The 27,553-nt window shown below is 35.9% G+C and overlaps 1 protein-coding gene and 1 long non-coding RNA gene across 3 annotated transcripts; both read left to right on the top strand.

Moving 5' to 3' along the window:
* Positions 1–8,461: 8,461 nt before the first annotated feature.
* Positions 8,462–17,106, top strand: LOC149535352 (AP2-like ethylene-responsive transcription factor SMOS1). 2 transcript variants are annotated; one of them, XM_089805008.1, is made up of 8 exons: positions 8,462–9,107; positions 9,232–9,600; positions 10,856–10,938; positions 11,378–11,479; positions 15,088–15,161; positions 15,305–15,355; positions 15,646–15,722; positions 15,835–17,106. In XM_089805008.1, exons 3-8 carry the CDS (start codon positions 10,876–10,878, stop codon positions 16,497–16,499), a joined length of 1,032 nt encoding a protein of 343 aa, XP_089661134.1. In that variant the 5' UTR covers positions 8,462–9,107; positions 9,232–9,600; positions 10,856–10,875; the 3' UTR covers positions 16,500–17,106. The 2 variants fall into 2 exon arrangements, with proteins under 2 accessions (XP_089661134.1, XP_089661135.1); XM_089805009.1 differs by having other exon boundaries at positions 8,685–8,883.
* A 46-nt stretch (positions 17,107–17,152) lies between these two features.
* Positions 17,153–17,948, top strand: LOC149535351 (uncharacterized). Its single transcript, XR_016357147.1, has 2 exons — positions 17,153–17,441; positions 17,635–17,948. It is a non-coding gene; the product is annotated as an uncharacterized LOC149535351 (long non-coding RNA).
* Positions 17,949–27,553: the final 9,605 nt, after the last annotated feature.

Here is a 27,553-nt window from a genome sequence, read left to right as displayed (position 1 = left end):
TGGTCCATACATAGTTATTCCAATGTTTGGATCTGGTGCTTACCAACTTTCAACAACTGAGGGAGAATCACTCAAGGAGCCAATCAATACTCTTTATCTGAAGAGGTTCTACAACTGACATTTTTTCAAAAGCTTTTTGTACATACTTAAAAGTCCCGAAAAAATCTATTATCCAGGTCAAAACCTAGAAATAGGCACCTTGGTAATACCAAAAACATTGAAAAATACAAAAAAATTGAAAAAGAAGAAAAGTGATTGATGAAAACCTAACAAATAGGCATCATGGTAGCAAAAAAAAATCTCTTCCAAGAAGGTGAAAACCTAGTAAACAGATGCCTCTTGTTCCCAATGCTACATATTGTAGCGCATCTTTTGGCTCCTGTACAATTGCTTTCCTACTTTTGTTTGCTACTTTCGCTCAGGCATCCATGGATTGAATATTGTCATAACTTGGGGGCAACACCCTGCAGTGTCATAGGAATCTCTTTTATGTCAGTAATTAGTTGTTCTAACCGCGTCTAGCTATTGTCGCTTGTGTCACTCCAGAGATTCCTCTCATAGAAGATCTCTTTCGCATCAGTCACTAGTTGTTCTAACTACGTTTGACTATTGTCGCTTGTGTCACTCCAGAGATTCCTCTCACAGATGATCTCTTAAGCTTCAATCACCAGTTCTTCTAATTGCGTCTATCTACTATCTCTTAGGTTCTTACGAAGATTTTTCTTAATCAAGATTTCTCTATGATGTCAGTCACTAGCTGTCCTAACTGAGTCTATCTACTGTCATCATCCTATTAAAGAGATTTTTTGCATATATGTTCTAAACATTGACACTTGACATCAATCCTATGACATCGATACTAAAATGAAAACATTGACATGGTTTGTGTTATGCTAAGTTTTTCTTTGCTTGTTTTGTTCTTTTCTTTATCATGTCTCTTTGAGAAACTCGAGGATGTCTCTTTTGACTAGATAAGTGAGGACTGGGGGCATGATATTTTCTTTACTTTCTATTTGTTGGTTTAGTTCCAATGATTTGAAACATCCATATAAAAAGGGTATCCACTGTAAGAGCCTTTATCTCATGTTGGATGGTCATGTGTACCTCAACCCATTTTATACGTATACTTCAGTGAGGTTGGTTCTTTTCCTTGTTTGTTTGAGTGAATTCTCTATGCTACAACAAATATTGATACTTGTCTTGCTAAGTGAATGTATGGGTCACTGCGAGGATACTCATCACACTTCTATATCAGGTTACGAACATAAGGGTTGTTGCAGACATAATCTTTACTTAATACTTAGCATAAGAAGGATCTCTCATGTGTTTGGTGTGTTTTCTTGCAAGAAACATTCTGGTCATCCTAGCATTTATGCTTTGATGCTTATGTTAGCTTGCTACATTAAAAGGGACAAATGTTCTGGTCATTCTGGCTTCTTGTGCCTTAATGCTTACATTTAATCCCAACAAACTAAGACAAATGTCATATTCATATTCTCACGATTGCAATGTCAGTGAGTGTTGTATGACATTTGCAATTTTTTCTAAACACTCGATGATGATAATTCTATGAGTTCAGTAACTAGACCTAGGGTTGCATCTAGCATAGGATTGCATTTCATACTCCACTTGCATAAAAGCATAGTTCAATCACTACTTTACTTGCATCTTTCGGCATGAGAGGTTGTTGGTTTCTTCAAAGTATCACGTTTCTTCACAACTGCACAAATGATTGATTAATCACCCTCTTGGCTACTCTGGTTGCTCTGAACTCATTTTTGGGATCAAATTCGAGATCTGACACACTTAAACAACTCAAATTGACACTTTAAATTTTTGGGACCAACACGATCGAGCACTTGTGCAGTCCAATTTTCTAATACTTTGTGCATCTTGGAACATTTTCAAATCACATTTTCTTCAAATTTTCCAAATTTTCTAGAAAATGTCAACTCAGGAAACTCTGGTCATATCAAGTCAACCTTAGTCAAACTTGATCTTTTGGACCTTGAAATCACTTTGAATCAACTCCAAATTTTCTTCATGATCTCTTGCTATATTCTATATTCTTTTCATTCTTTGATCACTTCAGTATCTTCCAATCTACTGCTCTATATCACTATTTTGTTGCATCATCTTTCAATTTCACTCTCAAAGGCGGCAGGATGATTACATCATTGAATCTTTCAAAATTGATTTCAACTTAATCTGAACATTATGTCCTAGTCGCTAGGGGCATCTCATCACTCGGGGAATCTTTGTTCCCTTTATTTGGCATCATATATCAACTGATCAATCTTATAATTATCCTTGTCATAGTTCGATGGACAAGTATCGGAACAATCTAACCCTGACTCCTGAGGATTAAGCCTTGTTCTGGGGATGATTCTACGACTCATGATAGGTCTTGTTATCTCAAATTTCATGGATTAGTATTCACGTGTTCTATCTAGACTCTGAGGATTAAGCTCCATTCTAAAGATAATTCCATATTCTTGCCAAGGGTTAAGCTTTGTTCTAGAGATAATTCTAAATCTTATTGAGAATTAAGCCTTGTTCTAGGGATAATTCTAAGCTCTTTCTTTCAATCACTATTTAATGGATAGGTATTGGGACAGTCTAACCCTAACTCCTAAGGATTAAGCCTCGTTCTAGGGATAATTCTATGAATTGTGATTAATCTTGTCATCTTCTAATGGATGGGTATCAAGACAATCTAACCCCGATTCTGGAGAATTGAGTATCATTTTGGGAATAATTATGTGAATTTTGATAATCTTTGTTCTTTCATATTGGTATCTAGGTGTTCTATTTGGATTCCCTAAGGTTAAGCTTCATTCTGGGGATAACCTTTAAAGGCTTATCAATTTTGATATATAAGTGTTCTATCTGGATTCCCTAAGGTTAAGCTTTGTTTTAGAGATAACCTTAAAAAGCTTATCAATTGGTCTTTGTATCATCAATTTTGGAACCAATCTCATTTCTTGATCTATGCTTCATACTTCTGATTTCTTTGAATCAATGTGTTTCTCTCACATTTATTCAAAGAGGGGCAAATATAATATCCCAAAATTAACACATTTCCATGCTAAACTAATTTCAATCTATCAATCTTAAGTCCTATTGTACTAGGCAATTTTGATTATGATAATCTCTACTTGACCTAAGTGTCAAATGCATAAAATCCCTAATTTGCATTAATCACATGCTTTAATTAATTCCTGAATATTCATCGGATTGGCTAAACTAACCTATTAATTGAATTAATTGAATTATAAGTCATAATACTTTAATTAAATTAAATTCACTCCTTTAGCTAATATACATGAGGAATTAAATTTATTTTATTTAATCAAATATCCTCATTCTAATTATTGAATTTAATTATTCAATTGATTAGAATATTCAATTATGAGGTCATATTTAATTTCCTTAAATCAAATATCTTCTCCAATATTCTCTCTTTAGTTCAGAATTGGAAACATTGAGTTGACTGAAATAAGAAAAGGAATTAAATCAGTTAACACTTTATTCTACTCAAAAGCAATCAAGGAAATTTTCTATTATGAATAAATCTTTTTCAGATCTCAATCATTCATTCAATTTGATCTCAACCATTGATTAAGTTCTTGGTTTCTATTTAAGAAACCCTCAACTCCTCATTTTAGGAGAGGCTATGAATGAATAGTATTGAATTTATGGTAAATTTTTGACTCATTGTTCTTGCATTCTTAGTTTAATAAAACTTCGATATTTGCAATCCCATATAGATTAATCATGCATACATATAGATTGATTTGTTCTTTATATTCTTAGATTTACTTGCATACATCTAGCTTAATACTGCATATCATCTAGCTTAGATAAAATCCTTCATTCTAGATGTGTGGTTTCTAGCTTCTCAATCTAAGAGCGATTAGTAAAATCATTCTAGTTAGGAGGCAACATATCAACCTATTGGTTATTTTGGATGAACAATCCCATGTTCATTTCGTTCATTCCGAGATGATTCTTCAGATAACGATCATGTTGAAGTGTGTGTCAATCACAGAGGCCCATATTTCCCACTCACACCTATTAGGACACTTTGAATCCCTATTAGAAGATTCCAACCTATTAGGAGTTGTGGAAGATAGATGGACCCACTGCCCAAACATCTTTAGGGGCAAGACCAATGAACCCATTGTCCAAATGATCTCTATATTATTCCTTGCAGAATAATAGAATATAATTGTACTTCCTTCCTCTTTCTTTGTCCTATCAACTAGACCTCTGCTCCTTCTAATCTTGATACCAAAACACAAACTTTGCATGCAATAATTCCTTGGACCACTTACTCGCATTTATCACAACACTCTGCTCCAATTCACACTTCCTTGATCACTTCACATACTTCATTCACATTCCATGTCTTACAAACAAAGAAAACAACTTTCCTTTATATCCTATCTTCAAAATAATTCCTTGAGGTGGCCTTGAGGCTTTCCAAATTAATTATAAGAAGATAATAAATTAATTCATAATTACAATAGCACTGTTGACTCACAGTTTATACAAAACTTCACACGTGTGACTTTAGGACTTGCGCACTCATTGGCGTCATCATTAAATTTTCCTCGATCACTTTCTAACTATGCATCACAAGATTATATCCCTGCCAAAAGATATAATAAGATCATCAAAAACTACTTTCCATGCACTCTGTCTCTATACTGATCTCTGTAAATCACTTATAGCTTCTGTACATCTTCAACTTAGACTCTGCATATTTAACCTTGTCATCAGGACAAGGAGTAAAATATGTCCTTAACTGTGCTTCACCTATACATCAAAACTCAGCTCGTAAAAGTATGATCTCTATCTGTTATTCTGCCATTCTTTACAGAATTACTACTATGTTGACATCAATGACAAACATAGTCATGAATGCAACATGTCAATGCTCTCCAATGCTTAGAATACTCCCCCAAAGGAATACCATCAACATTCATGCTAACAACTATCTATACACTTAAAGAATATTAACAAGGCCTACTTAGCTACGTGCTTAGAAAATGAAATAATGAAGACACAATGTTTCAATTTGTATTGAAGGAAATCTATACACAATCATGAGTAGTTATTGTTTGTATTTATGATCTTTGACAAGTGCTCCTTTAACAAGCATCCTGCAAGACACAAGTTAGGCCAAAGGATCATAAAACATGCAAAGCACTTGTGAAGATTAGCATTAAATTAGAAATCAAAAGACCATCCAAACATCAAGTGCAATTGTTAGAGTTAGCATAAAATCAAATCAAAAGACCATCACAACATAAAACACACTTGTTAGGATTAGTCAAAAAGCTTCAAAATGCACAAATTCCTCAAGTAAAATCCACAATTGATTACATAAAATGCAAATGAATGACCAAAGGAAAAATAATTCTCACTAAAGACAACCTTCCTTACCATAGGCAACCTTTTTGTCTTCTTCTAGAAACAAGCTTCTTTCTTGAAAATGACCACTTTTCCCAAAGGCAACATTCTAGAAGTGACTATTTTTCCTAGAAATGAATTTCTCGAACTAAAGGCAATACAAAATCTCCCAAAGGTGAGCTTCTAGAACCAAAAGCAACACATAATCTCCTAGATGTGACCTTCTCGAACCAGAGGTGACCTTTCTCCTAGAAATGACTATTGAGCCCAAAAAATGACTATGTATCAAGAATTCATACACAATGCACAATAGAGGTCAACGATAAGAAGAAGAAATGTAAAGTAGGGGTCTAACCCCATGGTGGTCACCAAAAATGTGTGTGAATTATGTGGATATGCAAAACAATCAACACACTTCAATTAGACATTAGATTGTATGTGTAAAAATGTCAAAATAGGTCAAGAATTGCATCAAAACACCAACAAAGTCATCCTATCACTCTCTATCTAGGAATAATATGCTTAAATTCTCAATTTCCCTTAGATTGAGATCCTAATTAGTGACATTACATGCTTAGAACAAGAGATTCAATGAAAACTATGTATTTCTATAATGAAACTAGGTTTCATTTCCATTATTGAATTCAAATATTAGCTAATCAATAAGCAATTCCACAAATGAGCTAAGAAAATAACATCATAACAATGCAAACCATAATAAAGGGCCAATCCAACAACATAAAAATGCAATTTAAATGAAAGGGCCTATGAGTTAATAGCATAACAATTCAATCTAAATGAAAGGACCAAATTCAACACCGTAACAATTCTATCTAAATGAAAGGGTCATTTGAGCTTCAAATCCATCTTACTTATAGAATTGGAGATCAAATGCTTGGTTGAGATTCACACTTGAGGAGTGATTGAGATCCAAAGTTGAGTGATCCATGTGATGTGTTCTCATTCATCCACCAACAACTTTCTTGTCTACTTGTCCCCTTTGTGATGGCATGCATTTTAGAGGATCTATTTATTCTTTTTAATTAACCACTTTAGCTAAGTGTATTTAATTCCTTGATTTAATTAAATATGCTAGGTAATTAATGCTTGATTTAAGATTAATTGATGAGGATTTAATATTTGATTGAGATTTTAATTAAGTTTAATGAATTATGTGAGCAATAGAGTTGACATAATTTTAGTTGATTTTGAGGAATTATGTCAATAACAAGGTAAACATAATTGAGATTGATTTTGATGAATTATGATAGTAATTGGGTTGATATGTTTGAAAGTATGTTTTGATTTAGAGAAAATAGGGCTCTTAGTCCATTAGGCCATTTTAGGGTGGTTACAATATCTAGGGATTAACTTCCATTATAGACCCAACTAGGAGACTTGTAGAGTGAAAATGATACAGGCGGGGAGATAAAGTGTCATATCTACTTCAAAATAGATATAAAAAATGCTTAGTCTTGGAATTAGGAAACCAAGAAAACTCTTTTTGGATTGTTGGTCATGCTGGTTGTTCTTAATGGTTGTGAAGCTTGGAGAGACAACATGACATATTGTGGATGGAGACAGTTAGAGAAAATTCTAAAGCACTTAATCAAAAGCAATCTTAAAGTCAAGACCTCAATGATATGATATACATAATTATATTAACCAAAGTTGATATTTCCCCATTGATGGTGACAAGGATAACTCACTTTTAATAAGCTATTTAAAGAAACTTGAAAGCATGGAAAAACAACAATGACCTAAAATTGCAATGAAAGAGGTTTCAATCCATATGAAGAAACTTGGATGGAACACAACATAAAGTGGTTGAGCATGTGGACCATCAAGTTATAGAGTGTCTTATTACCAATGAGGAAATTAAAAAAACTCTGTCATAGAAATTTTTTCGATTGCCATTCGGACAAATTATATGGTTGAAAAAATACTCAACATGTCAAAGTGTTCAACCCAACTTGTGAACATGGTCAAAAAGCTTATTGAGGGGCAACTATTAAAGGGAAAGCCAAGTTGTTAGTGACAAAATTGAGGATGGATTCACATCCTCTTAGATGTGAAGAAGGTCAATGGAAAGGGGCCAAAGAGGAGTTGGAAGAGAGGACTTGCATGTTCTACGAGATGAGTGCGATTGATACTGAATGACACTTTCTCATATGGTATGCAGCCATTTGAACTTAGTACAAAATAATATTGAAGGCCAACAACATGCATAGTTTATTTGACGAGGATATGATCAACTAAATTGCTAATTTGATTGTCACAAAAGGTCAGATGTGGAAACATTTTTTTTTTTTTGATTGAGGGTTCAGATCTACGAGACAACCCAACGAGCACGGAGCCTGTGAGCTACCGACCAGTGAAGGCCACCACGAAACAATTTTAAGAACCCGATATGGGCCCACATGTGCCTGAAATCTCTTCGGCTTAGAGCCAAGGATTAAGGGGCATCCACACCTTCAAAATCACTCGGGGCACGATCTCGACCTCATCCCTTATGATGTCAGAGCCTTGCACTCGTCAAGACTTGATCCATGGTGGGATCTTTGTGAACCATTCAACTTCACTACTAAACCAAGGACCCATTGACTGACGTAGAAATAAATTTAGAACTAATTTAAGACTATGACACGAAAACAAATTTAAAACTAAATTTAAGTGTATGATTTTGTGCTCCCTTAGACTAATCAATCTTATGAAAGTCATTCATTTATTTATTCATTCATTAACCCATCTTTCGAGAATCTTTCCTTTCATAAATATCTATTCAATATAAATTAAATATTCCCATACCAGAAGATCAAAGATCCCTAGCACGAGAAAGAAACCTTTTTCATCTTTCTCCAACTTTGTGAGACCAGAAAAGGCTGGGCATCGGTCTTTTCCCACACGTAAGGAGAGTGGGGCTCACATAAATTCTTACATGCTAGAGTGGCCACTACAAATCCATACTGGGCATACGTAATGTGGATCAAGCATTTGAACAGTGAGTTTTTTTAAAACACGCGGCTCACTAATGGATCTTTTCACTTCGTTCTGGCAGACTTCATTGTTTCTTGCCCTTTTGCCCCCTTTGGGCACGTACGGAAGACAGAGAGCCGTTACCCAAAACATCAAATTCTCTAGAGTAGATAATTAAGATCAACATAGTCTCTCTACCATTCCACCTGGCAGTTCTATATTGGGCCACAGAGAGACTTACAGATCGGGATTTGTCAGTACAGATATGGATTGAAACAGTGCTCGGACTCATTTTCTGGTCCATGGTTCATCTCGTGCTGTAGTAGTAATCGGGTCCCTTGAATGAATTCCATCCTTTGGTAATCGAGGGAAATTGTTATTTGGTGTCACTCTTATGGGGGAATTTCATACATCATTAAGCTCTGTACACCTTTGATCTGGGTAATCATAAATTTACTTTGACGTGTGAGAACAGGAGGTATTTTCGAAGTAAGTACAGGATTCGATAAAGTGGGTTTTAGATTGGAGAACTTGGTAGATACTAGGAAATGAGAAAGGTGGGATTTTTTTGGTCATTTCGTTGGCCCATTTTTGGCATGGATTGGTACTGAAACAAGGATTTGTTTTCGAGCCTTTTCTTTTGGATAGTCCCTTTTGTTCATTGAAATGTGAGAGCGGGAGGTATTTCTGAAGTGGGCGTAGGGTTTTATTAAGTGGGTACTAAATCCGGGCTTGATAGTTACCTTGTTGTTCATGAATGAGTTTTTTGTATATAGGTTTTAGTTGCTTTGTTTAGGTTGATACTGAAACAAGGATTCTTTTGGTTCACCTTGGTAGGCTATGTGTGCATTGACACGTGAGAGCAGGAGGTAGTTCGGAAGAGTTTACATGTTTTTGCGAACTAGTTGTTTTATTTGAGCTGCCGATAGATACCTTGGTGTGAAAAGCGAGGAATTTGTTGAAGTGGGTCGTGGGTTACTGAGCCTGAAAGACGTTACAAGCGGCAAATTTAGAGGCTTGGATTAAGATGGAAGGAGGAGGAGGAAGTGCCGAGAAAGTAAAGGAACAGACATTTGAAGCCAATGATCTACTTAAAGGTTTGAAAAAGATAAGAAGAGAGAGAGGATCAACTGCAAAGGAACGGATCAGCAAAATGCCGCCATGTGCTGCAGGCAAAAGAAGCTCTATATACAGAGGCGTCACAAGGTAGGCAAACTTGTTGTCTTTTAGTTCCGGATGATTTTAGCTAGAGGGCTAATACGATTTTGCGCATTTGTTAATTGAATATGCTGAATATATATTTCTCCAGATTGTGATTTGGGTTGTTTATTCATGGCTCTCGTGCACGGCTGGATCCCTTTGCATAAGGGATCACAGAGGGAGATCGGTTCGTTATTAGTTTTAGAGGTCAAACTGCGGGTTTAGACTTTAGAATCTTTTCACACTGTTAAGTCTTCTAGACAACAAGGTCGGAAAGTTTAATAAAAACTCATATATCTGGGGATATATTTAATGAATGCTCTCTTTTGGGGCAAATTTATGTGAACATTTTATTGGGTCATAGACTACGTACTGCGTTGCAGTTTCATTTAGAGCATGCACAACGATCGCGCTGCAATTTATTTATAATTGGAGGGGAAAAGCATGAATGCATCACGTTGCAAACTGCTATGTATTGCTCGCATGGATATCTATCTGCATTCAGTGTGGTGGAGGGTAATTAGTGCTTAGCGATAAATAAAATAAATATGAGCAGTATTAAATTTGAGAATTTAATAAATCAGGAAGACCCAATTCCAAATGGAATGGATTCTAAACCTAACATCAATCATGATATGAGTCAGATGGAGGAGCTGTAAAACTTATCAATTTCAATTGCTTTTTATGTGCAAAAACAATTCAAATAGCAAGAAAACTTTTTGCCAGATACAAAGAGGCGAGACTTTTAGGTGCAGGACCTAACCCAGGATTGTTAGAGATGCTTGGCCTCTGGCAACATGTCTGTAGTAGCTGCTGCTGGATAAATTTCTTACTGTCTATCTTTAAACACGCCATCCTCGTGAGTATGGACTAGCATTTAAATCCCGAAGATCATCAGTTCAAAATAAATTAAAAAACTAAGAGGTGAGGGACTCAAAAGTGCCTAACAAAGGCCTTCACTGCTACAACAATGAAGGTAGTGCATAATACGGATAACACAAATATGCAATTGTTAAATGCTAATACTTTCACAAAAATTCATGCTTCTTGGTTTTTCCAATTATTTGGAAAAGAAACATTTTTTGCAATAGAAAGTATATATTACACAATATGTCTGTGGGTTTATGCTGTTGTGAAATAATGCAGTTTGTAGAAATTGATGGTGTTCATTTTTCCTCTTAGACAATCTTTTGTGATTAGTTATCACTTGTTTCATGGCTACTCTTAACACTAGACTGTTGTTTGTTGCTTAAAATATCAGGCATAGATGGACAGGGAGATATGAAGCTCATCTTTGGGATAAAAGCACCTGGAACCAGAATCAAAATAAAAAGGGGAAGCAAGGTACCTAAGCTAGGTTTTGACTAATAGATAATGGTTAGTTCATTCCATAAAATAAGAGAAATGCCTAGTTGAAATTTCAATTGTAGACACATTTTGACTGTTTGTAAAATATGTAATATATTGATTTGATGTTATTGACTTCTAAGAATGCTAAATATTATTTTAATCCACTTTGTAAAATTTGATGTGATTCATTTTTCTGTTTTCTCATGGAGTTCACTTTTTCAGAGTTCTTATACAATGATTTTTCTTGTGAGGGTAGCTTCTAACTTGATGCTTTGTGTCATTGTGTGTTGTTTGACATAATGGTGGGGGCTGCGTATTTGCAGTTTATCTAGGCAAGTTTTTCTGAAATTCCTAGGTTTCTTTTTCTCGTCAGAAATTTTATTTCGGTGGTATTGTTTTGTCAACACCACAGTTCTAATTATGTGGAAACTAGGATGGATTTACAGGTGCTTATGATGAAGAAGAAGCTGCAGCTAGAGCCTATGACCTTGCTGCTCTTAAATATTGGGGTCCGGGAACTCTTATTAATTTTCCTGTAAGATAAATCTGAGTATTTAAATTTATTCCAATTGTAGAAGTATTTTTTTTGGATGGATTAATTGAATGAAGAATACAAAAGATCAGCCAAGGCTGAATACCACAAGCTTTTTAAGATAGAACATGCTAACTAAGCAAGTTTTCCAGCTTCTTTTTCCTTGTGAGAGCTTAGAACCATCTATAAGAGACTTTTTTATGGGGAAGAGCTTTTCTGTTGGAGATTTATGCTTGTACTCGTTTCCTAGAGAATATGTCCTTAAGATCTAAATCTCCATTTTCCTCAACATAGGGGACATCCTCATCCAAAAATGTGAATGGATGGACTGATGGACTTTGCATTCTTATGGAAAGCTGGAACTACCAAATTTCCAACCACTACAGAGCTATCACTCTTCTACTTAGACAAAGATGTCAAAAGCTTTCAACACAGGATAGATCCTCATCCAGAAATCTGATTAGGAGGACTTAGCATTCTTATGAAAAGCTGGAACTACGAATTTTGAATTGCTGTAGGGCTATCATTCTTCTTCTGTTTACAAAGCACTTAAAAAGCTTTCAGCACAGGGGAGATCCTCATCCAAAAATCTGAATTTATGACCCCTATGTGGCTATCACTCTTATTCTGCTGAGACAAAGACTTCAAAAGCTTTACTTCGTTTATGTTCTGTAAAGAAGGCGTGAGGTTTTCTATCAACAGTACAGGCTTGATGGGAATAGACTTTGAGGTGACTGACTAGCAGGGACATTGCTTAAGAAGCCACCTACAGATGTTTTCTCCAGAATGGAAGCTTGAGATTTTGTTTCAACAGTATAGGATTTGTGGGAGGAGCCTATTGAGGTGGCTGATTAGCAGGGATATTGGTCAAAGATGTCACCTGTAGACATTTGGGCTGCCACTCTTCTTCCTCTGAAATAATGACTTCAAAAGTTTTACTTCATGTACATTCTGAAGAATAGAAGGCATGGGGCCACTCTTCTTCCTCTGAAATAATGACTCAAGTTTTACTTCATGTACATTCTGAAGAATAGAAGGCATGGGGTTTTCTATTGATACTGCAGTCTTTATGGGAGGAGATTTTTGAGGTGACTGCTTGGTAGTGATATTGGTTAAAGAAGCCACCCATAGATGCTTGCTAGTAAAAACCTGATGCTTTACCTAAGGAAGCTTCTTCCAGAACTATCCAGAATCTGAGATGGTTTAGCATCCTGCCGATAAGAAACTTTACCAAAAGAGTTTCTCACTGCCTTAACATGAATCTGATAAATGCTTCAAGTTTAGATCAAAACAATTTCTATATCTAACAGCTAACATTTCATAATGGAGATGCTGTTTCGATATCATACTACCTACTTTCAGACACACGGATAAATTCATTTATACCAAAACTTGCACATAATTTGGAGAGTGCTTTTCTGTTTGTGAAGAAATAGAAAAAGCTTATCCAAGAGAATAGCCGATTTTTTCTAGAGAATAAGAAATGCAGAGAAGATTGGGCATTCTTACTCAAAACCTAAGTTGCTGATGCTGATGGTGAATTTCTTTTTGGATTTTGGATGCATTTGGATGCGTGTGTGTCTATATATAGATAGATAGATAGATATGCAAAGAAATGCAAGAAATAATACAAAAATCATTTGATTGTGGGCTTGGAATAAAAAAGTTCAATTATGTCAGCTACCTAAGCTAGGCCTTAAAAGCCCAACAAGCCTGGGCATTAATACATTATGAAGGACAATGACTTCAACCGCATCTTTTCACAAATAATGGGTTAGCAGCGAAAGATGATTCCTCACCTCAGAATGGAGGCTCCACAATTTGAAATGGTGGGACAGCTCAAAAGAATCATAAATAACATTTGAAAACTACATCTGACTGGATAAATCAGATAGAAAATCTAATTTTCATCAGAAGGTTGGGATGCCTTTCTGCATCTCTAAACAATGTAACACATTTCATTTGGGTAAACTTGACTGCCCAGGTATACAGTCAACTTGTAACTTTCTTATTTGGCCAGGACTTGATTTTGACTAGACAGTAGAAATAGTTAAATCAACGGCTCCAGAACTCCACAACATGGTCAAAGATTGTTGCCAAGAAATAGAAAAGATAAAATAAACTGCATAAAAACACATACAGCCATTACAGATGGTTGAATTCTCTGCAGCCATCACATATGCATCCTAAGAAAAGTAACTACAAACCTAAGAGAACAATTCGTGGCACGCCATCTGTCTTGGCCAGAAATAAAACTCTTCACATGGGTAACCTCAACTTATAAGGCAAAGCCCTTATAATCAAAGCCTTATAGTTTAGTGAATTCCGTGGACCAACAGCCCCAAAAAGTGCCTACACAAGCATCCACAGGCCCAGGTGGTGCTTCCTGGGCGCATGTGGGGAGAATCCAAAGGCATCCAGGAACCAGAATGCATCAGCATCAGCATCGGGCGGTTTCTAGAGAGAATCTGTCTCTAAGCTGAAAACAATGAAGCCCAGAGATTTTTTGTCATACGATTGAAATCCATGAACCATGGCCAGAAATAAAACTCTTTACGTGGGTAACCTCGACTTATAAGGCAAAGCCCTCATAATCAAAGCCTTATTATAGTTCAGTGGAATCCATGGACCAACAGGATGCCCCAAAAAGTGCCTCCAGAAGCATCCACAGGCCCAGGTGGTGTTTCCTGGGCGCATCTGGGGACAATCCAAAGGCATCCAAGAACCAGAACGCATCAGCATCCAGGGGTTTCTAGAGAGAATCGGTATCTAAGCTCAAGACAGTTAAGCGAACAGATCTTTTGTCATACGATTGAAATCCACGAACCATCAATAAGCAAAGCACTTCTCTACAACTACGGTCCCTCAGCAAAAACAGAATCTGTCCTTCAATTCGCAAGAGATGATTAAATTTTCTAAAAACCCTGAGCACAGGGATAAATCATAATGAAATCTTTAAGAGACAGTTTTCAATATTTGGCTAGCTACCCGTTTATGCAGATCTGGCATGTCAGACCAATAATTGTTTAATTGACAAGTCATTCCCAGCTCTGCATTATGCTCTGCTTGTTCAGCTACCTCTCTTATCAATTCCTAAATTGGAAATCTTTTCATCTACCCTAAGTGGTTGCCCTGAAGCACCTAACCTCCCAGTACATTGCCAGTCTTCATTTTGAGCGGCTTCTTCAAGTTTAGCCCTTTCACAAAAATCAGCCACAGACTGTGGAGCCCCTACTCATAATGCCCCCATTCATAATGCCCTTTCTGGAAACTTACACCTTAAACATGCTGAACCTTAGCTACTGTGCCCCTGGCCTTTGTGTTTTCTCCCTCATCAAAACGGCTAGAAGCTGTATTAGATCCACCACACAAGGTTTGAGGGATTGCAACAGAAGCAGCCGATAGTGGTATCCTGCTTACCTCTAATTTTCTAAATGAAGCTGATGGGAAGGATGCAGCAGCAGCAATCTCCCATTAGGGTTTTCAGTCAAGGAAGCAGCATTCTCCATTTCAGCTGTAGTGTTTATTTTAGAAGTCTTTTTAGTCAATAGATGTTAGAACGTTTTTGTGCATGGGATCTTAGAGATGAATTCCTTGAAACTTTTGTGCAGGTAAGTGACTATTCTAGAGACATTGAGGAGATGAAGAGTGTTTCAAGAGAAGATTACCTGGCTTCTCTGAGAAGGTAAGGTCTAGACTACTTCTTTAAGTTTAAGTACATTTACAGGAAATCCAAATTCGACTTTCTCTGATATGATAGTGGCTAAGTGGCTGGGTAAAATATCATGCCCTCAACTTTTACATGGGTCATGTATCATTTTATTTCAGGAAAAGCAGTGGTTTCTCAAGGGGAATGGCAAAATACCGTGGGATGCCAAAGTAAGATGCATAATTCTGTTAATGATTTTTTATAGAAATTGCATGTTAACATTAAAATTTGTTTAGGAAGGTATGAGCTTCTTATTTTCTGTGAGAAAAACATGCTGATGTTGTGAAATGTTTAAATGTTACCACAGGCCATGATATTGGGTCTTGAAATCAATTGCATTCTATTTTATCTGCACTAGCTTCAAACCATCTTTCTGTTTTACAGTTTTGAAATTACTGATGGGAAAGGAGGTAGGTTTAGACATCCCATTCTAAATAAGTGTTATGTGCTTTCATGTTAGACAATTGCAAAATAGTAAGTGGGAGGCTAGCTTTGGCCGAATTTTAGCCAACAAATATTTCAACACTGGAAACTGTAGTAAGTACTTACTACAACATTCTTATCTGAATTCCGTAGTATTTTAGCATAGATTATTTTTTGGCTCACCTCTCTTTCTTGCAAACTTAACATCCTTGATTCTCATCTTCAGCCACAAGTGAGGATGCAGTGGCAACATATGAGTTGCCCCAAGCAGAATTTGGAGTTTTTGGCACAGTTGGAAACTTTGATTTGAGTTCCTGTGTTAGGTGGTGGCAACCTAACAAATCACATGAGATTGGAACTTCTGCCCCCAGATTTGGTGACGAATCCCATTCAATGTCTGAAGAGAGACCAGCTTCAGGAGAGGAACCAGAGACTCCTGAATGGCCAGGGCAGGCTTGTGAGCCATATCAACTGCCTTCATTAGGTGTATCCCCCAATGCACGACACCACCCTTCTCCTGTATCTGCTCTCAGTGTCTTGAATCAATCCTCCTCATTTAAGCAGATGCTTGAAAAGGTATCTGTGCAAAAATGTGACACTGGTAAAGATAATAATGTTGGTACTGCTTTAGAAAATACAAACCTGGACAAAGGTAAGGGCAAGGATTGTCTTGCAGAGGACATAGCAGTTTTAAAAGAAGCTGGATGTAGTTCAGGAGCTTATCAGACAGATGGCCAATCAAGTGCTTTATTTCCTTTCGCAAAAATTCCATCTGCAGCTCCAGTTCAGGAGTGCAATAATAACATGACACCTGTGTCTGAATCCTTATGGACCAGTCTTGGGCCAACCAGTGGTGGAATTTCCCTGGCAAATGCAGTTGGTATTTGTTGAAGCAATATTTCTTGTATATTCTGCGTTCAATTTGATCCTATAACAAATGATGAACTGATACAAGTACATATGTTGTGTAGTGTGTAGCATGTACAGTTCAGAACATCAAGCTGACCCTCTGATCGTTTCAAGATCATGTTTTCTCTAAGATATTGAATTTGATATGTCAAAATTGTCTTTAACGTGACATTGAAATTGCATCTCCATCTCAAGCACAGAATACAAAATATTTCATCAGTTAGAATCGAGTCACAAAATCCCATATACAGAGTGTACACACACACTTATATATGTGTAAATTTGAGAGGTGTATTTGTAGAGTTTAGGTTGTCAAAGCTTTTTATAACATGAATTGTAGACTGGGGAGGAACAGGGAGACAAGTTTTACATTTTCTTGTGCATTTAACCCTGGACGATGTTGTTTACTGTAGTCAAAACTGCTTGGATGATGAGATTAGGCTTCGGCATTTTGTCAGTTGTAAATTATAATGAAGGACTTCTATGTTGATTGACTTTTGATGGGGTCACAGGTGATTTCACTTTTAACCCTGGAGAATATTGTTGAATTGACATTTTATCAGATATAATGGAGTGACTTCTATGTTTACTGACTTTTGATGGGGTTACATGTGCTTGTACATTTAACCCTGAAGAATATTGTTAAAATGCAGACAAACTGCTGTGAGGATAGCATTAGGCTTTGGGAATCTTTCTGATCTAGTGAAATGACTTCTACGTTGATCTACTCGCTTTTCCACTGCATTTAACAAATGATAAAGAATCAGCTTGCTATTTGAATTTTTAAGTGTGCTTCTTGTTTTCTTTTGTATTAATGTCTTTATGGATCTCATAAATTTTGTAAATAGATTCAAAGTTTCAACTTTAATTGTTGACAACAGAAACTGATTAAACGAAAGCTCGGGCAAATGCCAATTTGTATGGGTATTCTTTTCCCCCTTTCTTCCTCAATATAAATAAGTTTTTCTGCTGCCATTTATATTGTGAGCCTTTTTGAGCAATTAATTTAGTTTCTTTAATGTAATAATGTTAATTATATTATACAAGAGCTAGCTTTTATGGTAATTTACTATTTCTGGATTCAATTGTGTGTGAATCTTTTACATCAACATTTCAGATTACATCCCGTGATCCATTATCAGGATGAAAGAGTGCATTAGAAGAAAAGAGCGATGTATCGTAAGGAGGTGGTTTTTTTTGTTTTTTTTTTGGCCATTTTCATTATAAAGCATATATTGGCAAAATATGAATGTTTTGAGGCTGTGCAGAGAAGTTGCCAGATGGTAGTAATAGCTGACATATGATAAGAGGTGTCAAGGCCTCAAGGATATGTGTCATCTCACTACTATCAAAATTATTGATGCCATTTAAGATATACGAATAATGTATTGGATTTGTATATATATTTGGAACATATTTTGAATTGGATAATTTTGTTTTTTGTGTACTGCTATGAAGGTGTACGGGTAATGCATTTTGGATTAGTGTATATAAAATGAGCACATTTTGCCGATGATACTATTTATGTTATTAATAATTTTGTTGTTAATGAGGTTTATGGATAATATATTTTATATTTTAATGTATATGTTTGGGCACATTTTGTTTGTCATAATATTGTTGCACATGCCAATGATATTTGTATGAATTCTCATTAAGATGTATAGATAATGTATTTTGGATTCATGTATGTGGATTTGCGAATGTTGCGATTTGTAGTATTTTAGTTTTATTGCATCAATATGATATGTGATTATGATGACATTCATTGGATTTAATATTGTAATTGTTATTTTATTATGTATTTATATGTATGATAACTCTTAGTGTGAGATGATTTTTAATTAGATATAGGTTGTGATATCATCTTGTCGATATTTTTGTTTTGTTTTGCCACTCTAGTTCATACTTTGCCCATCTTGTTTTGTGTAGGTCTAATACTTGCACTATGTTTAGGTACAAATTTTTCTAACAATGATAAATTAAGACAATCCATTTGGGTAAAGGTGTGTTCTTGTCTCTGATTTAACTTTCTAGTTATAAACTATCTTTTGTGATCTTGCAAGTCTATATTTAAATCAGTTGATTTTGGTCTTATACGATGTGAACATCTATTAGTATAAATTTCTCCAACAATGATAAATTAAGACAATCCATTTGGGTAAAAGTGTGTTCTTGTCTTTGATTTAACTTCAAGTTATAAACTATCTGTTGTGATCTTGCAAGTCTATATTTAAATTAATTGATTTTGGTCTTGTACATTGTGAACATTTATAAAAACTTATTTTTTGTTTGTTTGTTTGTTTTTGACTCCTATGATTTATTCTAAAAGTATAAATTTCTCCAACAATGATAAATTAAGACAATCCATTTGGGTAAAAGTGTGTTCTTGTCTTTGATTTAACTTCAAGTTATAAACTATCTGTTGTGATCTTGCGAGTCTATATTTAAATCAATTGATTTTGGTCTTATACATTGTGAACAATTATAAAAACATATTTTTTGTTTGTTTGTTTGTTTTTGACTCCTATGATTTATTCGATTAAATCACTTCCATAATTGTTTAATTGCTTGTGAAAAAAATTAATGCTATTATCGACAATAAGTTATATTTTTTTTGATGCCTTGTAACACTTAACTTTTTAACATTTTAGCATTTTTGGTAGTTGGGTCTTTTTACCTATATCAAGGAGGCTCAAGGAGAAAATGAGGTTTGATAAATAATGATGGATAGGCAACAAATTGGTGCGGATGATTATGGTTTCCTTTGTATAAGCTTCGGATCATCTATTGGTTTAATGCTTGGCGTGCCCTAGGTTGAGCTTGGTAACCCTATTGTGCTATGTTGGAAAGCAATAACCGACCCCACCATTCTCACTAAAGATGGGGTTATGTCAAGCTCTTGTTTGGTTTGGGAGTAAGAGTCAAAACAATTTGGAAATCAATGTTTGGAGAGCAAAGGAGAGGAAGGTTTGAAACAAACTTAAAAAGGCAAGTCTTCAAATTGGGCAAGCATTATTTTTTATGTAGAAGCATCTTTGGGTAGTTGGCAATCTTGCATCATCCAAAAGATTTCCTTTCTATTAATATGTTGTTTTGTTCTAGTTGGGTAGTTTCTTTGTTCTAGGTAGTGATTGTTCCAATTGGCTTGTTATCATATGCGATCCTTAAGGTGTGTTCTAGACATTATGGAGATCCTTCATCTAGCTTCATAACTCGATCCGATATTTCTTGATAAAGTTATGATTGGTTCGGTCCTTTATTTGGTTTTATGCTCTAATGGCTAGGTTGGAAAGGTTTGGCTTGCAATGGAGATCCACATCATGTGAAGTCTATTGTCATATTGTTCTTTTTCATTATACATGTGGCAAACCTCGTTGTATGTTCACACACCATGATGTATCTATTTAGGGGTGTTCTTATGGATTTGGTTTTTGACCTATATTATTGTATACATTTTCTTAATCTTGGAGATTGTTGATTGGGTAAGTCAACTTGTGGCTAACAATCTTGTATATAAGTAGGTTAGTAGTTGTTCAACAGTAGCAAGTTGTTGGTCATAGCTGAGAGATATGGGTGGTGAAGATCTCAAATAAGGCTTATGTCCTTAGTAATGAGGCATATCTATTGGATTGTAATTTGCACTTGTAGGCCAATTTGATGATAATTGAATGTTATTATTCCTAATTGGTTGGTTTTGTCATTTTTGTTTTTTCGTCTCTAGCTACAAGGTTGGACATCTCCTTGGGGTGGGGGGTGGGGGTGGTGTTAGAGACACATTTGTAATTCTTGGATAGCATGTTCCAATTCTTGAGCTTGTGAACTTGCAAATTTGATATTTTTGGGGTGACAAAACCAAGGATTTGACCTACATCAATAAGAGGCTTGTGCGAGGAGGTTTGGAATATGAGGTGTTGACTGTGTATGATAAATAGAGTTTTAACAATATGATCGATCATATTAAGTTTCAGAGATTGTGAACCCTAAAGATCTTGGTTTTGGGGTAGCAGAAGGTAGATCTGGCCTATAATTGCAAAGAGTTGCACAAAGAGGAAGAGTTGGTGGATTAGGTGAAGGGCAAGTTAGTGATTTCAAATATTACACAAAAATTGTTAGAGGGAGGTTGTAGCTATTGGTAGATTGCTTGGTTGTGTTAAGGTAATTAATGCTTGTGACTAGATCCTCGATTAAGAAGTTGTAAAGGAGATTCTTAAAATTTATAAGGATATCACCTAGAAGGCTAGAGAAAATAATGGAGGAATTTAGGAATGAGATGAGGATTGCAATCAAAATGTTTTGATCGAGATTTGGAGGAATCCTAAGATTGAAGTTGAATATGAGGAAGCTGCTTAAGATCTCGAGACACTTAAAGTTGAGATCCCTATAGAAGAAGAAATATTATTGAGAGCTATGACACAAATGGTTAAGTCATAGAATGAATTTTTCTTGTTTTACAAGTTCATTACATCCTAAGGATTTGATAGATTGGATTAATGAACTAGAAGATTACTTTGACCTTGAAGATGTTAAGGGTCCAAAAAGGGTTAGGCTAACACATACTAAGTCGAAGGGTCATGGTGCCTTATGTTAGCAGGAGTTACAAAAGGATAAAGAAGATAATGGTAAACCTAAGATTACTAGGTGGAGGGTTATGGTATCTATACTTAGGCTAAATTCATATCGAAGGATTTATGAATCAAAATTATTTAAGAAAATATAGAATCTGAAACAAAAAGATTTGAGAAAAGAAGTCATTTGTGTAACATTCACTTTCCATCTCCCTCTCCTGCTCATTGTTCCCACCATTGCCTAGACCAAGTATGGTTGTTGGGGCCATGTCCACTCAACCTGTTTCTTCCGGCGGTCGATCAGGGGGGTTTGCCACTTATGTTGCTGGCGAAAATGTTGCCTCTTTTGTGGATGTGGCAACTTTCAAAGCTGATGTCCATGGATTGGGGGTTCCGTCTATGGAATGTCCATTTTTTTCCAAGGTTGTGACTCCTGTCATGGTTAACAATCCTATCCGGTTGGTATTGGGGGATGTTATAGCTGAAGAAATTTCTCATACGATTCAAACTTCACTTAGAGGGCAACTATTTTCAGATTTAGAGGCTTCTGGCCTTCCTTTCAAGCTCTTCATGCTTGGATATCTAAGCACTAGGACTCATTGATTTTTGAATCTGTCCAGATTTACCTTGTGGCTAGGGGTTTTTTCATAGTAAAATTTGATGCCACTAATGACAGGAGGGCTATTTTGTGTAGACACTTCAGTTGGGAGGATCACTACCCTTTGTTGGCCAAACCCTGGCACAAGGGTTTTGACCCTGCATATGAATATTTTTCTCATTTGCCTATTTGGGCTAGGCTTCCGAATCTTCCTCTTCATCTGTGGCTGGATTCGGTTCTTGAAGTTGTGGGAGATGCCATTGGTAACTTCCAAATGGTGGATTCTAAATCTTCTGATATTTTGCATACTACTTATGCTCACATCCTTGTGGTGGTTGATACTTCAAAGGGCCTCCCTAAGAAGATCAAACTTGAGGTCTCTTGTTGGACATTAATAAATTTATCTTATCTCTAATGGTTCCTGGATTTAGACTCTAGACTATGAAGGAATTCCTCTTCATTGTAGGGTATGCTCTGGGATTGGACATATTGTTGCGCGCTGTCCTGCATAATTGCGAAAATCTAAGAAAAGACTTTCTTGGTGGTTTGGGGCTTTGGTTTAGCATTACTCTACTATGGATTCCCCCACGACTGTGGTTGCTAATGGTGCTTGTAGCTCTGCCCTGTTTGACCAGGCTATTGATCCGTTATTGGATGTGATTGCTATGGTTGCTCCTTCCTCTACAAGTCGGGTTCCTGTGGATAACTTTTCTAGTGTGGTTTTGCTTGTTTCTCCGGTTGGGTCAGATGTCGATGCTGTGGTTTGGGAGAAGGAGGCTTCTTTGGTAGAGGAAGGTTGGACAAAGGTTAAAGGGAAAAAATACAAATGTTCCCAACAGTCCTTTGATCAATGTATTAGATCTCACTCTTTTGGAATTAAAGGGTCCTAAATGGTTTTATTGAGTTTTAGTTGCTGGCAGATGTATATTGTGTTATTTGCGAGGCCACCCTGGTCACCTTATTTTGGTTGGTGACCTATTCCACCTCTGGTTTGTTGTATCTTTTGTTCAAGCTCTATTGAATTTTATTTTATGTGTAAAGGGTTTTAGGCACCCTTCAAAACCTATTTTCCTTAATAAAAAATAAAAAGATTCTAGTGTAAATGAGTATACCAAAGAGTTCTACAAGATGACAATCGTATTTGGACAATGAGAGTCATCTAAGGAGAAGGTGGCTAGGTATTATAATGGTTTGAGACTTAACATCAACGATTAATTAAGTATGTTGAGTATTAATTCAATTGAAGATGCTTCTCAATAAGGCCTCAAGGCAAAAGATGAGTGGAAGAGAAGATAAGGTAACCCTAGGGGAAGGGATAAGCTAGTTGATAATAAGAGGAAAGAGAAGCTTGTTATTGAAAAGGAACCAAATCAAACAATTCAAGAAAATGGTAGTAACAACAAAGAGTTCAAAGGTACTTGTTTCATGTTTAAGAATGTTGGTTATATAGCTTACTAATATTCAAAGGGCTGTAGCTGCTACAAGATTCAAGAATTGGCAGATTAACGGATTTCCAGATGATTGATTGATTAATAGAGGAACAAATGTGTTCCTTATAAAGAATTACAAGGACGTTGTTTCTAAAAGAAACAATATAGACTGAAGACAAATTTAGAAACAAAATTGTAGACAGGATAGGAAACATTCCTATCTAGACTAAAAGACAGACTACAGACAAGTAGTTGACCATTATAGAAAGTATTTAACTAAGGAGATTAAATCTTAATAAAGATATTATCTTAATACCCTCCCTTAATGGTCAATGTACAGATGTCAAAACATTCTAGGATAACTAAGACCCTCCTTGGATCTACAGAATGCTGAAACAAAGAAGCTTTGCTAGAAGAGTGCTATGACTCAAGACAGATTGCAATTACAAAACATCATTTTTGTGGAAAAAATGGTAAAACCCATAATCTCATGCAACCTTGCGTATTACAGACAACATGAAATAATTTTTAAAGAGAAAATCAACAAACCCAAAAAAAATAGAAACAAATTCAGAAGGCGAAAAATGTAGCTTCACATTGATTAGGAAGCTCGACAACTTGTGCAGTTGGCTAGGAAGCATTTTGCCTTGCTTGGGCAGCCAAACATTTTCGGCACTTGGAACTTCATATGGCCAAACTTGTGATAGTAATTACACTATACATTTTTCTTTGTAGAGCCATCCAGGGATTGAGCAGAAGGTTGATGCTGGAAAGGCTGAGAAGGCTAATGGTTGCCGATGTTCTATTGAAAGGATTTTGCAGCAAGTGCCTGCTCTGAGGAGGCTGTAGAAGCACTGCTGCCAAACTGTTGTTTCCAATGATCTTACTACAGAAGTTTGGTGCATAATTTTGGAAACTTCAGAATAACATTAGTTGATGTAATGTTGAGTGTTTCTATGAAGTCCTCATCCAATAACGCTGGGCATAGCATTAGGTTGATATTGTGCATGCAGACCTTGAGTTAGTAGTTAAACCTTCCTTCACCGGGTATGCTTGGAGTTTGAGGTGGTTTAAAAGTTCCATGAAGAAAAAGGGAGGGTTGGTTTGCCCAGCCATAGGACGATAGTAGACTTTTTAGAGTGATGACTACCATATCCTCTTCCTCCATTTTTTGACCAATAGCTTCAAGTTGATCATGGATGTCCTTAATCTTTGTTAGATGCTCTTGCAAGGACATACGTTCATCCATCATAATGGAGAACAACTGATTCTTTAGAAAGAATACCCGACTCTTGTTAGATGTTTCATGTAGCTCCTTCAGATATTTCCAGATTTCTATAGCTGACTTGCTGGAAGGAATCTGTGGTAGCTGATCATTGATAATAAAGAGCTTGAGAAGCATGAAAGCCTCTCAATTGTGATAATCAAACTTGTCTTGTTCTGCTTGGTTAGAGGTCGGACAAGTCTTTGTGCCTAGAACAAGCTCATCCAAATGACAATACTCGAAGATGGTTAACATGTGCTGCTTCTAGTGATTATAATTGTGGCCATTGAATCATAGACTACCCTCCAACATCAGATTAGTCAAAGATGCCATTTCGAAGAATTCAGGTACAAACTTCAAGTCTGAAATTCAACAGGCACAAATTTCAAGACAAATTCCTAGCTGACCCAGAAAAAATTGATAGGTACCCAAAAGAACTAATACAAAATCTAGAAAGAATCTAAAGTTAGATTTCAAATCCATAGGCTCAAAAATCAAGGCACAAAAAATAAGGCACCCACAAAAATCTGATGAAGACCCATTTGAGATCTCGAAAAGCCCACCAAGAATCTACAATAAAAAAAATTTTCAACCCCAAAAATTAGGGTTTCGAGTAGAAAATCTAGTTGGCGGTCAAAATGGAAAAAAATTGGTGTTTTTAGTCCAAAAAAATGGCTGATTTTGATCAGAATACAGGCGTTAGGGCTTTGACAGTGGAGAGAATGAAACTAAGACAGAAAAGGAGATTTTTCACCCTCAAAATGTTGTATTTAGCAAAATCTGTGACCTTGGAAAGACGTCCATGGAAGCCACAATTTTTCACCAAACAATGAGCCCCCACATCTACAACGTGAGCAAAAAAAATGTGGAATAGCTGAACACTAGATGCAAGTAGAGAAATCACGATTTTTCAACAAGAAATCAGACATGATTTGTAGGTCGCAAATTGGAGGAAATTGTGATTTGCAGCGGTAATACACCAAAAAATAAACGCCAAACCCTGTTCCAATCAAGTTTGGAGCCCGTGAGTTGTAGAAAGGATAACCTCTAGTGTTTCGATTTTCAACAACAAAAAAAAATGATAGTGAACACACAAAATATTGAAAAAATGGAAAACCCAACAGGTTTTTGAGAAATCGTAGAAATAATTCTGAAAATTTTGAAGCAATTAATTTCAATAGAGAACTTATAGAATTTTCGAAAAAACTTGAAGTATTGGCTCTGATACCATGTTTACAAGATTCAAGAATTAGCAGATTAACTAATTTTTGGATGATTGATTGATTAACAGATGAACAAATGTGTTCCTTATAAAGAATTACAAGGACGTTGTTTCTAAAAGAAACAAGAATTTAGAAACAAAATTGAAGACAAGATAGGAAACATTCCTATTTGGACTGAAGACAAAAGAAACAGGATACGAAACATTCCTATCTAGACTGAAAGATGAACTATAGACAAGTAGTTGACCATTATAGAAAGTATTTAACTAAAGATATAATATCTTAATAAAGATATTAAAGATATTATCTTAATAGTAGCAAGGGTAAAGGTAAACATAACATAGTGGCACATGAGGAGAAAGTTGAGGGAGAGCTTGTTGAATTAAAAGTTCCACCTGAGATGGGAGAATATCTGATGTTTAGGATGGTTATGTTGAGTAAGAAGGAACAAGAGCCTGTTCAAAGAAGGCAATTGTTATGAACTATGTGCGAGTCAAGAGGCAAATATGTTAAGGTGATTATGGATAGTGGTAGTGATGATAGCCTTTTATAAGAGGAGATGGTACACAAGCTTGGATTAAGGAGACATAAATACCCTTGTCCTTACGGGATAAGTTAGTTTCGAGATTACCATATGGTTGAGGTAAAAGAACAATTTTGGGTTAAGTAAAATACTAGACCATACTGTGATAAGGTATTGTGTGATGTAGTTAACATGAGTGCTTGCCAAGCTTTTTTGGGCAGACCTTGGCAATATGATGTCATAACTTTGTTCATAATTGTCAAAGGAATATTGTGTCTATTGTGAAGGATGACATTAAGTTTACTATAATTCTTTTGGACAAAGAAGGAAGGAATGCTAAGAATATGATAGTAATGAGGATTTACACCTTAGAAGATCAAACTACTTTAGACCAAAAGGTGACATATTTGCAACAGGTGGGTGCAAAGGTTTCTAAGGTTGTACATTTGGTGAAGAATCTAGTGAATGGATATAAACTAGTGGAGTTGAAGGATGGTGACAACTAGATGGCGTTGCAACAACAAGTTCTAGAAGTAGCAAAGAAGTCATCGATTAATGATAGAGGTAGAGTCAAACATTAGAAGAAAGAGAAAACATTGGTGATTGACTGTAGGAGAGACAAGACATAAGAAACTAGTGTAGGTTAGACAACTGGAGCACAAATTATGGAAGTAGTAATAGAATTGTACCTGATGATGAAAAATATACTACAGGGCTTGTGGATTTGGTTAGTCAGCACAACTATTTGTAGAAACCTTAAAGATGAGGATGACATGTGGATCAAGACGAGCATGGGATTTACGTCTTGAATCCTATAAGATGTTCATAAGTTCTTATGGAACATCTTCTATTCACTTAGGAAGTTTGATATAGGAGCATCCTTAGGTAGTTGTCAATCTTGCATCGCCCAAAAAGATTTTCTTGTTGTTTATCTATTGTTCTTGTTCTAGTTGATAAGTTTCTATGTTTCAGTTAGTGATAATTCCAATTGGCTTATTATATTATGTGATCATTATGGCATGTTCTAGACATGGAGATTCTATATCTAGCTTTTCAACTTGAGCTAATATTTCTTGATAAAGTTATATTATGATTGGTCTGGTCCTATCTTTGGTTTGCTATTCTAAAGGTTGGAAAGATTTGGCTTGCAATGGAGATCCACATTGTGAAAAACCTATTGTGGCATTGTTCTATGTTTTTATACATGTGAGAAACCTCCTTGTATGTTCACACGTCATGATGAATCTATTTGGGGGTGTTATTATGGATTTGGGTTATGACCTATATGTTTAGTGGTGAAATGGAAGCACTCTTTAGGATATAGCCTTTACTTCACACTAATATTGAATATAAGAGAAAGAGGGACTTCCAAACATAGGTCTCAATGTAACTCAAGTTAGATCAGCGAATCCCAAAGGGATGCCAATGCT

The sequence above is a fragment of the Cupressus sempervirens genome, chromosome 10 (genome assembly GCF_028749045.1).
Source record: "Cupressus sempervirens isolate cs-2001-9-10 chromosome 10, ASM2874904v1, whole genome shotgun sequence".
NCBI lineage: Eukaryota > Viridiplantae > Streptophyta > Pinopsida > Cupressales > Cupressaceae > Cupressus > Cupressus sempervirens.
This window is presented reverse-complemented; position numbering and strand designations above follow the sequence as displayed.

Coding starts and splice junctions, on each gene's coding strand:
- LOC149535352 (XM_089805008.1), top strand. CDS start 10,876: ATGAAGCTCATCTTTGGGATAAAAGCACCTGGAACCAGAATCAAAATA. Junction 10,939..11,377: donor AAATAAAAAGGGGAAGCAAG/GTACCTAAGCTA, acceptor TGTGGAAACTAG/GATGGATTTACAGGTGCTTA. Junction 15,162..15,304: donor TACCTGGCTTCTCTGAGAAG/GTAAGGTCTAGA, acceptor ATTTTATTTCAG/GAAAAGCAGTGGTTTCTCAA.